Below are 14,632 nucleotides of genomic sequence, written 5' to 3' on the forward strand. Positions count from 1 at the left end.
ATTCGGATATATATTCAAAAAAACAACTTTTTAATAAATCAAACGACGAGGGAACACGATAAACTGACACATTTGCAGTATATATGCGAAATCTTTTTACTCGGTATGAGCGCTCTCGCGCACAAAAACACCACGTCTGAAGTTTAAAGGCAACCTTGCACAGGTGAACGCAGCCAGGCCGTTCGCTGTACTGGCAGGTTGGCAGGTCACTCTCTTGTATACCGCCAAGACACACCGGCCAGGTGCATTCTCGCCCCGCTTGCCTGCTTTTCTACCTGAGCGAGAGCATTCGCTGTAAAGGACCGCATAGTGGCTTCTCGACGAGCGTTACAGGTTATGTCACGTAATACACGCCCGTGATGACTTATCGGTTGAGGCTCGAGGTCGCAACGTCGAACGAGAATAGGTCAAACACGAACAGTTAGTGGCAAAAATTTATATTAAAAATGCATATCATGACCCAGCAAATATTCCTATGCACCATTACTTTCAGATATGAATATTAAGGGAATCATTTACGTTAACGTGCACGTACAACATAATGTTCTTTTAACTAACGAAACTACAATCTGATATCTATTAACGGTGTGAAACTTCTTAGAGAAACATATTGTGTACATTATAAATAAATTGGAGACTAGAAGACAGATATTGAAATAAAATTTTCGATATTTAAAAATCTTTTCGTTCTAAATATGTGAAAATTTTGAAACTGGAACGTAGGAAAAAAGTTACGACTTTACCTGAACGAATTATCTTGAATGTATTTTTATTTCAAACGTATGCACCTTATATTTCAAAATAAAAATAGACTCAAATTTTGGATGAACTGTAAATAATTATAGCAATAATCTTATATAATTTTAATCGATATATTAATTTATTAAAAATATGGATTCTACTTTTGTCGGTTAAATTAGCATCTTTTAAATATATTATGTTGACTTATAACCTTTCGATTGGTCATTTCAAGTTAGCTAAAGATTTCTTGGAAGAGCATCAGCGAAGAAGAATAGTCATTGGAGAGTAATTATTTCTATCTATACGACCGGACTTCACAGGTAAAGGTCGCTTGTGGGTCCGAAGGTTACCTCCTACCTACTTGATCACCGTATCGACACAGATTTATCTTGTAATCCCACTTGCTGCGTTAAAATTGCACTACTAATCACGCATTATTCTTTCCCCTTTTGTTTATCATAATCAATTTTTTTATTGTTATCTGCGAATTTATAATGACGTAAATTCTTAACTTCTAAAAGATAGACAAACTTATTATTTTCTTATAATTTTTAGGTATATTCATTATTTTTCAGTTTCGCAATATATGAGGATATGAGAAAAGAATTTAAAAGTTATTTCGCTTACAAAAAAATATTTTACATTGCAACGTTTGAATTAGTTGTACAATAAATATAAAATATTAAATTGAAAATTTTTGAATGTAAAAGAGAATAACGGAAAAAGTAATGTTATTATCAACAGAGTTACAAGATTTCATAATGACATTGTCAAAATATACAATTATTATTTTATACTTAAGGAAAAATAGTATTTTATTCACTAACAATCGAATTGCGGAGAAACCTGCAAATATGCATTTTACAGTATTTAATTTTATGAAGGAACGTGCACAGATTGATTCGATGTGGGCGAGTCAACGTTTCGGATTTCATGCATCGTTATCGACGAAAGGATAACACAAAGCTAAATACTAAAAAGTACGTAATTTTTGTACGGACTTACCTTTGTTATTAATAACGACGATAGATTTGACTATGTGTCATTTGGACAGTTCATAGCAACAACTAGACTTCGTCAACCATCCGTGGGTTAGAGTTCATAACCTCTTCTAACCTTTACCTTTCCTTTGCCTCCTTCCCCCCCGTGCCTAACCCCACCGCACACCTTTATAGCCACTCGACAATACATCTGCTGCCATCGATACACGGTTGTATACAGATTCACGATTTCGAATCTTTGTTGAAGAATTTGTACGTTGCGCCATATCCTCGGTAAGTTTAAGAACTGTTTTCAGGAAGTATCGCCATGATGGTAAAGGAAGTTGCCATATAACCATAATTTATATTTAAATTTCTTTATTATCCTATCTCGTATAAAAGGATTAAATTTCAGGATACATGTATGAGCTCCTAACGTAATCTTTAGCGTTAAAAAATTGAAAATATCTAATACAAATTCGAAATCATTCGATATATTGCAAAACGTTATTTATTGCAAACAATTTTCCATGTAATAGATGTTATACATAAATTCATTATGTATAAGTATTAACACTTATATATATACATATATATAAGTATTAATAAAGCGTATCATTAATATTACCAATATTTATGATAATATCACTAATATACTACTAAAATTTCATCTTTATTGAAATATCCATCTATCTGTGAATTAAGGGCTCACTTTTATTGTTTTTACCATTATTATATTTTTTATAGATACTTAAAAATGTTTGTAGAAAGCCACGCTTTTTTATTAATCACACATGAAAAATATAATGTAAACAAAGTAAATTTTAACTCAATTCGTATCAAATTAATATTAATCACGACTTATTGCCTAAAAATAATATTATATGATTACATATTGTTAGCAGGTTCTTTTCTTACAATTCGTGATATCAGCTCTTATTAATTATTCGTAGTGGTAAATAAGATTCGTAGTAAAATGTTGATAGTGATAACAATAGTAAAACTGAAAATGGTATTGAATTGTTAAGTCTTATAGAATTGCCTCATTGATACAATGATTGTTATTTTCACTCTTAGTTACGATACCAGGTACTTTTGTTTCTTATTTAATTTACTTCTCTGAAGATCAAAGATAAGTGCGCTTATAACTTTTCAAACTTAAGACATAATTCAAGACAATTGTCATAAGTTACAAGTATCAAACAGTAGAAGATAATAATCGTATTATTAAGTGCACAATTTTATATATATATATATATAGAATCCAATATAATCCAATTGAATTTCATAATGCAAATACATTTAGTAAAACTGATACGAGTGTAATAACATTATCACATATCAATACGCATGGTATATTGTGTAATTATATGAACACTTTCTTTACTGTTTCAGTATTTTGTGAACAGAATACATTAACTGGAGAAGATATTTTCATTTATAGATACCTTAAGTGATTTAAGTAATTTTTTTCACATACTCTCAAAGATTCCATATACCTATTAACAATTTGTCTGATGCGTACATAAACTATAAACAGGCATATGATGAATATAAATAATAGCTATTACATAATTTGCACAGTAGCAAAAGTCAAACATATATAGAATAATTTGATTCCAGTTTTGTTTGTAAATATACTTTACAATTTGTTATATATAAACTGGTCACTACTTGTTACTATATTGTTTACGTAGTACTACTCCCTCCTTATACATTATAATCTATTAGATACATAAGACAAATACACAAGTAAACAAATTGAGATTAATGATACTAGATAAAAATATTATATAGGTAACCTTCTTACCTATTAAGACTAATGGTTGTTATAGTTGTTGTCTGTAACTATTAAAGAATTTTAAAAGTGTGTCCTGTTATTAGCAATAAACTTAATCTTATACTGTAACTTATGTGAAACATAACTGATATATATGTTGAAAGACCAAAGCACCATGATAGTTTTACACAAAAATGTCAATGTTGATTGTTTCGTTAATTATTTCAGCAGGTACTGCAAGTTGATCACAAATATTCTGCATATCCAGTTGACGGCAGACATAGGTCAGGATAGATCTAAAATTTTTCCTAAGAGTTCTTAAAAGTATTTAGAACGCGGCGTATCCCACAAAAACATTATTTTTACCTATAATTAAAAATGATAAGCTATTAAAGTAATCTTAAATATTTTTGACATCAAATAATTTAAACTTACTTGTAAACTAAAATGATGGAATTTAATGCCCAAATACGTCTTGGCTAGCGAATACTACATAAAGGAAGCCATCTGCATCTTGTTCTCTCTGATACAGTTGTGCCATAGTCATACTACCGCTTGCCATACTTCTTTGGTTTACTAATAGGAAAAATGCTTGTGTCGGATGTAGCTGCAGTCTGCGTCTATTAGTTATTATCGATAAATATTATTACCTATAAGTTATATATTAGTTCTGTAAATAATTTAGAAAATATTAAAAAATATACCTAATAATTTTAACGAACTCTGCCACTGTCAAAAAGTCGGGTACTAAAAATTTGGATCTGTCCAGTATAGGTAACTGTTTCTCTCCACAGTATCTTTCGACAACAATGGGTATCTTATTTGGATGTTGTCGTCTAATTAATTCCACATCGGCAGACCTTTGTGCTAAATTTTATAAACGAATTTTTAAAGATTATTAATCTTTCGCAAAAGATAATATAATATTTCTGGATGTAATTTTTAATATTATTTAATTTGTTAAAATTAATTTAAAGATATATTTACACGCAGCTTTAAACGAATGTTACTCTTGTACAAGATATTATTCATTTGTTACGAAGGGTACATGACTCAATATTATCAATAAAATAAAAGTATATCGAGCTATAAAGTAAGCAAAACATCGCAGATATGCTGTGCCGTTTGTTTAGATTTGTCTGATAATTTTAATTATAAAGATATTATAATTAATATAAGAAAACGTATGCTTACCGAACGAACGTTTTTCTTTAAATGATTTATGATTTAAATTCATCTTGAATTCACTATGTGTTATTACGACGTTTAAAATGATATGAGTTGTAAGCATAAAAAGGTATTCTTAACGGCCCAAAATGATGCCAATATCTGACTGTTTTCAGTTTAAGCTAGGTTGAAGAAGACAATGCTAATATACGTTCACATTGGTACATGCTGCCCTCTTGATACTCGTCAGTGGTTTTTGTACTCGACCACTTCTTCTCTCTCTTTCTATCCTTTGGAAACGAATTTCCGTCATGAATTGCACAATACAAAGATGTACATCGAGTGAAATTTAATAGCGTAATATGTATAACGGAATTATATTATATAAAACTTTCTATGCTAAAAAGACTCTTTATTCGAATAGAAAATCAAATAATGGAATTGATTTGTTGAACAGATTGAGTCAGAAAAGATTAATAATTCCGCGTATATAACGCAGGTGGCGCTCCAGCTATTGGCTAGTAGTTACTCTGAAATTATAATCTTTAGGGATACTTTTGTATCATTGTAGAAAATGTTTAAATTGAGCTGCTGAACTTGACACACGTGGTGAAACGATATGATCAATAGCTAGAAACTTTTCATTTTAATATTTCACGATTATGATTTTGTTTCCCCTATATTTTGAATACGTGGTTTTATTTACTTCCTCTAACTCGACTCATTGGACGAATTTAAGTGAAATAATATCGCGAGGCACTTCACGGAGAAACTGGGAACTAAAACGTGGAAGAGATACCGAATCATCTAAAGTAACAGTCTAGTCTATGTCCTCCCTCTGTCTTTGATATAGGAATACGTATGGACTGTGGACACCTGTGCGTGCGGCAAGCACCAACTGTCTGTATACGTGAGAGTGCATGCGTGGGTGTCGCAGCAGGCGTTTCTTTATGAATAGAGTAATGGTGCTCCCGCCTTGAGTGGTTCGCGAATCAGCGAGTGTGGATTTTTCAGTGAAAAGTTGTGCCGGAATTAAGTAAAAGAATTTAGTGCTATTAAATGCAGCCTCAGCAGCGTACCTATCGTTCTTCGGAATTGACTGTGCAACTTGCTTGGTACACGTCAAACGTTCAGTACAAGGGAAAGGGATAACAAAAACATCTGTATTCGAAGTATATAGATAGAGAAGGTACACAGAATCCACCATAGAAATGATAGACAATCGCATCTCGATAATCGTAGAAATCACGATAGAGGGATCTTTACCACCGGAAGCGTCATGCTACGTCGTCTAACCGCCGAAGATTCGCAAAAATCTCTCCCGCGAGGTATCGCTTTTATTCTTCTTTCAAAACCGACAGCTAAATACGCGAGAGATCGTGCATCAGCCAGTTAGTCTGGCCGTTCATCCTTCTGCCTGGTCGTCTACCCCTTCTGAACCGTCCTGACACAACGTTTAACGGGGGTATAAAAAGAATAAACATGGTGGCGGCGTGAGAGAGATAGATAAGGAGAATCGCGAGAAAGGAGAAGGACGGAGAAAGAGGAAGGGTGGGAGAGAGAGAGAGAAAGAAAGAGAAGTCAGCCAGCTAGCTAGCCAGCCAGCCAGTCAGTGTGCCAGAAGCGACGAACTTCGTTTCGTGCTTGCCTTTGTTTCGATGAAAAATAATCTGTCGTTCCTGAACATCCACCCAACTTTTGCATTTATTCATTTATTATCGTCTTAACGAACGAGAACAAGGAGACGAAAGTAACAAGTTTCTCACGATTAACGCTGAGAGAGGACGTTTCGCTTGTAAACAGTTATCAAGGTGCGGCCACGTTCATCGTATTCGCGGTGTTTGCTTCGATTTTCATGCGTGCACGGGGTCCACGACCGAGCGTGTGAGAAATTCAGCATATTGTCTGGCAACGCGGTGCGGCTCGATTTCGATTTTGCAGTGTCGTCGTAGGTGTGATAATATGATATGTTGCAATCGAAAAAATTCGGCACGATTTGACGACGACGAACGTTCGCCGGGTTGCTATCGCGAGCAATCTTCGTTCGAATTGATATAATGTGAACGATTTAGCTACGAACCACGGGGAATGTCGACGCATGTAAATAGAACACGTTCGTCCGTGATTATACGAATAATTAACTGCCCGACTCTCGAAGACTCGAGAAGCTGTACTTTTCTAATAAAAATCCGTCAATAAAATTCTGCTGCTAGAAAAGATATTCATCGTGTACGACGTTCATGACCATCGAATGACTTTCCATCGATTATCAACGATCATTCGACGAGGACGATTTACTTTTAGAATCCTCTTGGCGACAAATCGTTCGAATCGAATCGTATATGGCTGTTCTGATTAACGGTTATTACGCTTCAAGAAAGGTGAATCTCGTCGAGAGTGAACATCCATTGTACGAAAAACGACGATGTCGTTACTTTGACAGAGCTTGACGTACATTCTATTCGAAAGTTTGTCGGTTGAAGAAACTGGGGGGGAAAAAAAAGGAGAAAGAGGAAAAGGAAAAAAGAAAATATTCAATGGAACGAAGTCGTTCGTGTTGGCCGGCCTGGTGCCAATAACCTCCAGTCAGAGAGGTGGTAGACAGTTTTCGCACGATGCGTTTGCCCTCGTGCTTGATAGATTATAAAATTAGACGTTCGAAACTTCGTACGAAGGTAAAAGGAGCATCGCGTCGTTCCAATGCGGTAAAGAAGGTGGAGACACTGGCTGGTGATAACGAGCGAAGGGTCAAGCGACGAAGGGAATTAATACAAGTCGGATGAATAATTCTGAGGGGGGTAGACAGCTGTGCATGGTAGTCAGAAGTGACGTCAGTCGTGTTGGGTTCATAGTTCCTCTTATTTTCATCGTTCGAAGCCGCGTACAGAGGCCGTGCACGAAGGGGTGACAACGAAAGCGGCGAACACGCGAAATAAAGAAAGAAAGAAAGAAAGAAAGAAAGAAAGAATATACCCGTCGACGACCACGTCGAGCTTTTTTAACGATCGACGATCGTCGCTCGCGCTCGCTGCAACAAGAAGAATCATCACAATTTCTAGTCCGCTGCATTTACATCGAGAAGTCTTTTTTTTTCTTCTTTCCTTTCTCGACGAAATATTTTTAGACGATCGATTGTATTTGAAGCCGCACGTGCGACCGCTTCATCGGCATCAGGCATCGAATCTTATTCGACACGCTCTTCTAAAGAATTAATGCGCATTTATCGAGCACGCAACGCAGTTTGTTCGTAATATGCTTCGTAAAGTCTTAGGAGAGTTAATTAATAATTTCAAGGTTCACTAAATAGTCGTCGAGGAGACAAAGTATAGAAAGAAAAGGAGTAGCATTTCGCACGTTTCATTTCAGCAGACACCGAGAACGAGACTGAGATTCAAAGCGCATTAAATCCTTTTAAGTCGATTAATTTATTCGAGGCGAACTAACTTAGGCGAAAAGCTAGTTAACGAGATCGGCAGATTGACTAGATTTACTCCTATATTATACATATATATTGTATAGAAATATAAAATAAACCGACGTAGATCTGCGAACTCTGGAAAACGGGAAGGAAGATCGAAGTAAGGTGAGCAATAACAATCGCGTTTAACTAGCGTATTAATCTCAACGAACCAATATGTTTTTTATCCAAACGACAATACATGGTGACACGTCGGAAGAAATAATAATAGCCGAAATCACGAGAGAAAGAAGACCTTAGAGAAAGAAGACACCTTATCGATCCGTATCGGGGTACGAGTAATCATCCAATGATTGCTTGTTTCATTTCCTTCGATAAACGACCCGTTGGTCTGCCCGGGACGAAACACACGCTCGAACATCATCGTCAAATGGACACAAATGACTAGCTTAACGTTATCTTCGAGCACGTTCGAGATGCCCCGGTCTAGACCAAAACTGTTCGTACCCGCGAACGCGATCTCAACGCAGACTTTCACCGCTCCGACCAGCGAAAGCAATCATCTACCACCCCTGAAGAGTAACACGTTAGCTTTGAAGCAGTCTGCCAGTGAATCGTCGCCTAGTTACTTGACCCGCACCAGTCACATGGCTGGTACTCATCTGCCGAGCTTAAGTTCCAGCGCTAACAACAGCCTGCTCAGCCTGACCGGGAACTCGGAAAGTTTAAACTTGAGCCTGAGCTCGCACACAAGCCACAACTCGAGCCACAATTCGAGTCACAATTCGAGTCATAATTCGAGTCACAATAATTCCAGTCATAACTTCACTCATAATTCCAGTCATAATTTCAGTCATACCACCACCACCACCACCACCACAGCTCACGAGTCTCAGCATACGCAGTCAAACAGTCAATCGAGCACCGCGTTGGTGGTGAAGAATGGATGTTCGAACGGAAGTTCCTGCGGCAGTGGTATACGTAAGCCGAAGACGATTACCGCCACGCCCGATGTCGTGCTGAAGATTTACGTGGATAAGCTGACGCCTTACGAGCACCACGAGATCTTTAATTATCGGCATATATACTTTATCGGGGCGAACGCGAAGAAGAGGCCGGGGATAATCGGTCGGCCTCACAACAACGGCTACGACAACGAACATGGTTCCTATATCCACGTGACTCACGATCACGTGGCCTACAGGTACGAGGTGCTGAAGGTGATCGGTAAAGGGTCGTTCGGTCAGGTTGTGAAAGCGTACGATCACAAGAAACAGGAGCACGTTGCCCTGAAGATGGTGAGGAACGAGAAAAGGTTCCATCGTCAGGCACAGGAAGAAGTGAAGATATTGAGGAAGCTACGCGAACAAGATAAGGACGACACGATGAATATCATTCACATGTTCGATTCGTTTACGTTCCGTAACCACATGTGCATCACCTTCGAATTGCTCAGTATTAACCTGTACGAGCTGATCAAGAAGAACAAGTTCCTGGGCTTCAGTATGCAGCTCGTGAAGAAGTTCGCGCACTCGCTGCTACAGTGCCTCGACGCTCTTTACAAGAACAGGATCATTCATTGCGACATGAAGCCGGAGAATGTTCTTTTGAAACAGCAGGGACGCAGTGGTATCAAGGTAAGTGCATGCTGCTCTTTTTTTTTTTCTCCCCATGCATTCGTTTAAACTTTCATATAGATTTCGGCTAACGTACTAAAAATACGCAGGAAATAGCACAGTCCAAAATCGTTTTTTTTTGTTATGCTTGGTAGATAGAAGAGAAGTTTCTAAATTATCATCGTTTTTAATCACATTATCTTGTACATAATCTCTAGTAGTATTATACGATACGATCTTCGATCGCAGTAAATCCACTTCGACTTTTCAACGAACTAGGAACGCGTATATTAATCAAGATTGGCAAAACCTCGTGAAAGTTCTTGATATTTGTAATTCATGGAATTCGTATTCGTGAGAAATCTGATCTTCACCCTGGTTCTTTTCCAATTTTTTGCCCAAACGCTTCGATTCGGGCAGGACAAACAGCCGCCTCTCGTGTCGGTATCTAATACGTTGTTCGTTTCGTGTTGGATTTTTACGCTCTTCGTTCGCCGAGATTAAACGGCGCGTCTCCTCTCAACGGACAGGGAACACAAGCTCGTCGTTAGCGTGAATACCGGCAGGCACAAGCGGAATAAGCGCGACAAGCTGGCTCGCGTGCTCAGATATGCTTTATACATACCGTACACTATACGTAGGTACGCAAGTACGTACTGTTGTTGGAAGAGATACAGCGTGATCGTAAAATTAGTCAGACTCGAAGGTACACGTGTTTCCTGAACGAAACTGAAATTCGAAAAGCTCCGAGGGAAAATAGTGCTGGAATAGCGTTAGAAGCATAAATCAATTTAGCACTAAAACGGTTCTTCGTATATAATGATCATTACAGGAATAGGAAGGTAACAAAGAGTTTACTATCGTACGATTGTAACGAAAGATCGTAAACGAGAGTTTTAAATGTTCATTTATAAATGACGATTGCAACTTGACGTTCAAGATGCTTCTATTTTAGTTTGATTTCTAAATTGATCGGCGATCTTATATTTAACTATATAATATACCGTATAATAAAATGCTATAGTTGATTTAATTTTTGCGAACATTCACGTTGTTATTTTCGGAGGAGTGAAAAATAGCCTGTAAAGCAGCAAACTCCAAATAAGATTACAATTAGATGTATCACGGATAGCTTTAAAAGAGAAACGCAAAGATTAAGATTAAAAATTCTCCGTTTCTTTATTTTATGATTTTAATCTTCTTCGTTCATCGTCAATCACGTTCACCTAGAACCATCGGGTGGCCACGCATCCTTCTTTCAGCACCTAATCTCAAACCATTTTCTCAAATTTGTAGCGTTCAACCACTTGTAAATTCTAATAAATTTGCACGGTAAAATTGCACATAATATTATTATTGTTATCGTTTTTCTAATTTCGACCATATCTGGAAATATGGATTATTCTACTCTATTTCTGCTTTATCGCCATCTCGTTCGTCTTCCTTTTTCTTTTCTATTTACTGTTTCTTCGCGGTATCTCCCGTACAGCACTTTTCCCAGGCTACCTTTACTTGCGCATAATATAATTCTTACTAATCGATCGCACGAAATTAATTTTCAATTAGTACCTACTACTTAGCTTATCCTGCTTTACCACATGCGGTATCTCTTCTACGGACAGAGTACATTGCTATATACCACGCGAAAACATATGGATCTCGTGTGTCAGCGTGCACACAGATGCTAAACTACGGGATTACACAACAATACGCAAAGATTATCGTATTGACAAATGCAATCACGCACGCGTATGCAGAGACATACCACGTATAGAGGGACGACAGACGAGGTGTCCTTGTCCCCTGTAATAAGCTCTGAGAAACGTGTACACGTCCAGGTAGCGTCGCTATTATCTCGCTGTGACGGTCTATAGAATTCGCACGCAATATCGTGAACTTTCCGACTGCTTGGTCGCTTTCTTCGCCGACCTTGCTAGGCCGAGCACGTTAAAAGCGTACACGCTTCGCTTTCGCATCGACGTTTTCCTCCACGAACTTTGCTGCAGTTTTCTCGAATTATTAACTACGCGATGACCCTGCTGTGAGAACGAGCGATAGGTAGCGATAGACAGATATAAAAATCGCGTCGAGGATTCTTTTGCCAGCGAAACGAACGGAAGATCGATTCTCGTGCTGTATCTCGTATGACTCGCAACAGAAGACGTACTTTTCACAGGTCGATTTAGAATGTTCGAAAGATTCACGAAAGCTGTTATACGGTGCAAAGATCTTAGCTTAGTTACCAGGCAGAAATGTTTCGTTTTCACCGACGAATAAAAAGACATTTGCCAATGCTTTAATCGTGTCATTGCATCGTACAGAGAGAATTAAGTCGAAGAATTAAATCGATATTTTATCTATGCGTACGTACGTATACGATCGTATCGTTTATCGAAATTCATGTCCTTGTATCCGTTTCGTATTGCCATTTTGTAAGTCGATCGAAACAATAAACGAGAATTACCATAAAAAGCTGCTTCCAGAGAACTATTTTAAAGAATTAGTTTCAAATTCGTTTGCACGTAACAGTATGTGGAAACGTGCCTTAAAAGTACGTACGTTTAGTAGCCATTCTAACACTATAGCCAATATGCGTTTACTTGCAACTACAAGATCCTCTAACAGATGATCTCTGAGGCTTTTGCACGATAATGCTGTATACGCCGAAGCTTCCGGGTATAGGCTGTTCTATAAGGAACGAGCCTAGCATCTTAGTTACCGAGAAACAGAAGTAGCGTGCCCGGAAAGAATGGCTCGCAGCGTTCGAATAATTTGTTCGAGGAGTTGGAAAAGAACCGTTGCTACGAATATAATTAGCCAAGCTCGGTTTCCTTCGATAAACTATAAACTTTACTTAAACTTTGGAATCTGTCGACCGTAACGTCTTTAACATCGCGTCGTTGGTAAATTGAAAATTTGATTTTCCATTCTCCTTGATGCGTGTCATTATCGGCCTTAAATCGGTCTAATGAACTGGGGAAAGTGGTTGCGCGTCGAATCGGCGCGAAATCGCGATTAAGTTTCATTACCTGCCGGTAATGATATTCGTCGGTCGTTGAGCGATGTATAGTTACTCGAGCGCGCGGATTACAAATCTCGATGCACTATCGGATATTTTGAATAAGGTTTGGAAGAATGGGGCGCGTGGCGATGTATCAGGCGCGATCAACCGAGTGTGAATCGTATCTGAATAGGAGAAAATAAGTCAAATTTCTAGCAGATAGAATATTCGCGCTGAACTTGTTGCTGTCCTTCGTTTCTCCGCTGCTTTCGATAGTAAAGAAAAATAAGAGAAAAGAATTTATCTTACAGAAGAGAGAATCCTTCGCATCGCGCTCCTTCTTTCTTCTTCTTAGGTATAACAGCGAAAACGAGTAGCAAGGTTTTTCTTTTTTAAATTTCACAGGAATATCACACGGTGATTCGATATTAAGATTCAATAGTATCAAGTTGAGAAATATTATCGATTCTCGAATAATAAACGATATACGAGCGTTGGAAGTTTCGAACCTTAACATTCGAGGTTGAGTTTTTTTAAAGCTCGATTGCAATTTTTTCTGAGAAACAGAATTCCGATCGTAGAGGGTTAAAATTAATTCTCTTTCATAAATTCGTTTCTTTCTCGTATACGATGAATTCTTTTGAAACTAAATTTAGAGTTGTACCATTATCAAACATCGTGCCAAGTCTACGTTATTACAACCATGAATAATTTATAACGTATTATTCGATGATAATTCTGTTTTCTCAATTTGACTTTTCTAATATTTAAGTCCTAATATTTAACGCGTCGAGTTTCCGAGTATCGTTTCATCGCGCTTGAATATTCATCGATATTTCAGCTAGCACAAAGAGAAAAATTCCTCGTGGACACGTACAATATCACATTTTGCTTAATTATATTCCTTCTTCTTCCATGTTCCATTGTTCTTCACCGTATATACGATGGTTCGTTATCTCGTTCCTTTTTTCTTTACAGCCTTGCCCCGCAGACGCGAGCCAGATTGAAAGGAATTTATTCCCCTTTTCATAAAGTTACACGGGGGAGCAATCGGTGGGACGCGTCGCGACGAACTCGTAAATTAGACGGCGCACGATGTTTGGCAAAGGAAGCCATAACTAGACTGCGGATGTTTTCGAATTTATGAGAAATTAGAATCTACAAAAATATATAGGGTTCGTACGAAGGCTGCAGGAGAACGACACGACGAATGTCTTTTTCATTTTTTATTTTCTACCGGAGAGCGATACGTATCGTTCGATTCTCTTCGTCGTTTTAAAAATATCGTCGCGATATTAAAATATCGAAAAACGTTAAACTGTTTCTCGTCCCAATGATGATACTTTCGGTTTTTACGATAATTTTTTGATAATTGTCGAGCCACTTTTAACAGCTTTTTCTATCTCTCCGAACGTAACGAGTTGTTTTTTATTGTTCGTTTTAAGATACTATATTTCTTTTTCGTCATAAAAACGACTCGTGCTGGTCATCTTCTTCTTCGTATAATCTGCACCAATGTATAAAATATTCAAAGTAAAATACTCGTTGTAATATTCAGAGGATGAGACGAATTTTGATCGAGCGTCAGTTCCTTCGGTTGTTTTTAGAAACATCTGAATTTCCATAAACATCCGTAGTCTATCTATAACCAAAGAAGAAAACCTGACGACACGATTTATGTACATACTTCGTGGTTAACAGGAAGCTGAAGTTTATAGCAATTTACTGGAAAGGGTCACGATTTAAGAACTAGTATCCTAAGCAATTTGTCGCGTATTCGTACGACGATGATGTGGGTACTACGAATCAGGTTTACTACGACCATCTTGTTATATTATACATCACGTCATAATTATTCCGATCAGGTGAATCGTTTTATTTCGTTCGATGGTATATCGATCTTAATATTAAATAATTACACGCTTGACA

At 37.5% G+C, this 14,632-nt stretch overlaps 2 protein-coding genes across 3 annotated transcripts in view; one reads left to right on the top strand and one right to left on the bottom strand.

The window, feature by feature from the left end:
• Nucleotides 1-3,079: 3,079 nt before the first annotated feature.
• LOC117159835 (microtubule-associated protein 1 light chain 3 alpha) lies at nucleotides 3,080-4,895 on the bottom strand. 2 transcript variants are annotated; one of them, XM_076619213.1, is made up of 4 exons: nucleotides 4,696-4,895; nucleotides 4,206-4,368; nucleotides 3,937-4,121; nucleotides 3,080-3,887 (listed from the first exon to the last, which is right to left on the bottom strand). In XM_076619213.1, exons 1-3 carry the CDS (start codon nucleotides 4,790-4,792, stop codon nucleotides 3,959-3,961), a joined length of 423 nt encoding a protein of 140 aa, XP_076475328.1. In that variant the 5' UTR covers nucleotides 4,793-4,895; the 3' UTR covers nucleotides 3,080-3,887; nucleotides 3,937-3,958. The 2 variants fall into 2 exon arrangements, with proteins under 2 accessions (XP_076475328.1, XP_033195897.1); XM_033340006.2 differs by having other exon boundaries at nucleotides 3,080-3,867; nucleotides 4,696-4,893.
• Nucleotides 4,896-5,498: 603 nt separating this feature from the next.
• The window catches only part of LOC117159776 (dual specificity tyrosine-phosphorylation-regulated kinase 2), a 55,637-nt gene continuing 46,503 nt past the window's right edge, over nucleotides 5,499-14,632 (top strand). The window contains exon 1 of the mRNA XM_033339919.2: nucleotides 5,499-9,723. Within this exon, the coding sequence (XP_033195810.1) occupies nucleotides 8,527-9,723 (1,197 nt within the window). The 5' untranslated portion in view covers nucleotides 5,499-8,526. The remainder of the gene's footprint in view (nucleotides 9,724-14,632) is intronic.

The sequence above is a fragment of the Bombus vancouverensis genome, chromosome 6 (genome assembly GCF_051014615.1).
Source record: "Bombus vancouverensis nearcticus chromosome 6, iyBomVanc1_principal, whole genome shotgun sequence".
In the NCBI taxonomy this organism is placed as follows: domain Eukaryota; kingdom Metazoa; phylum Arthropoda; class Insecta; order Hymenoptera; family Apidae; genus Bombus; species Bombus vancouverensis.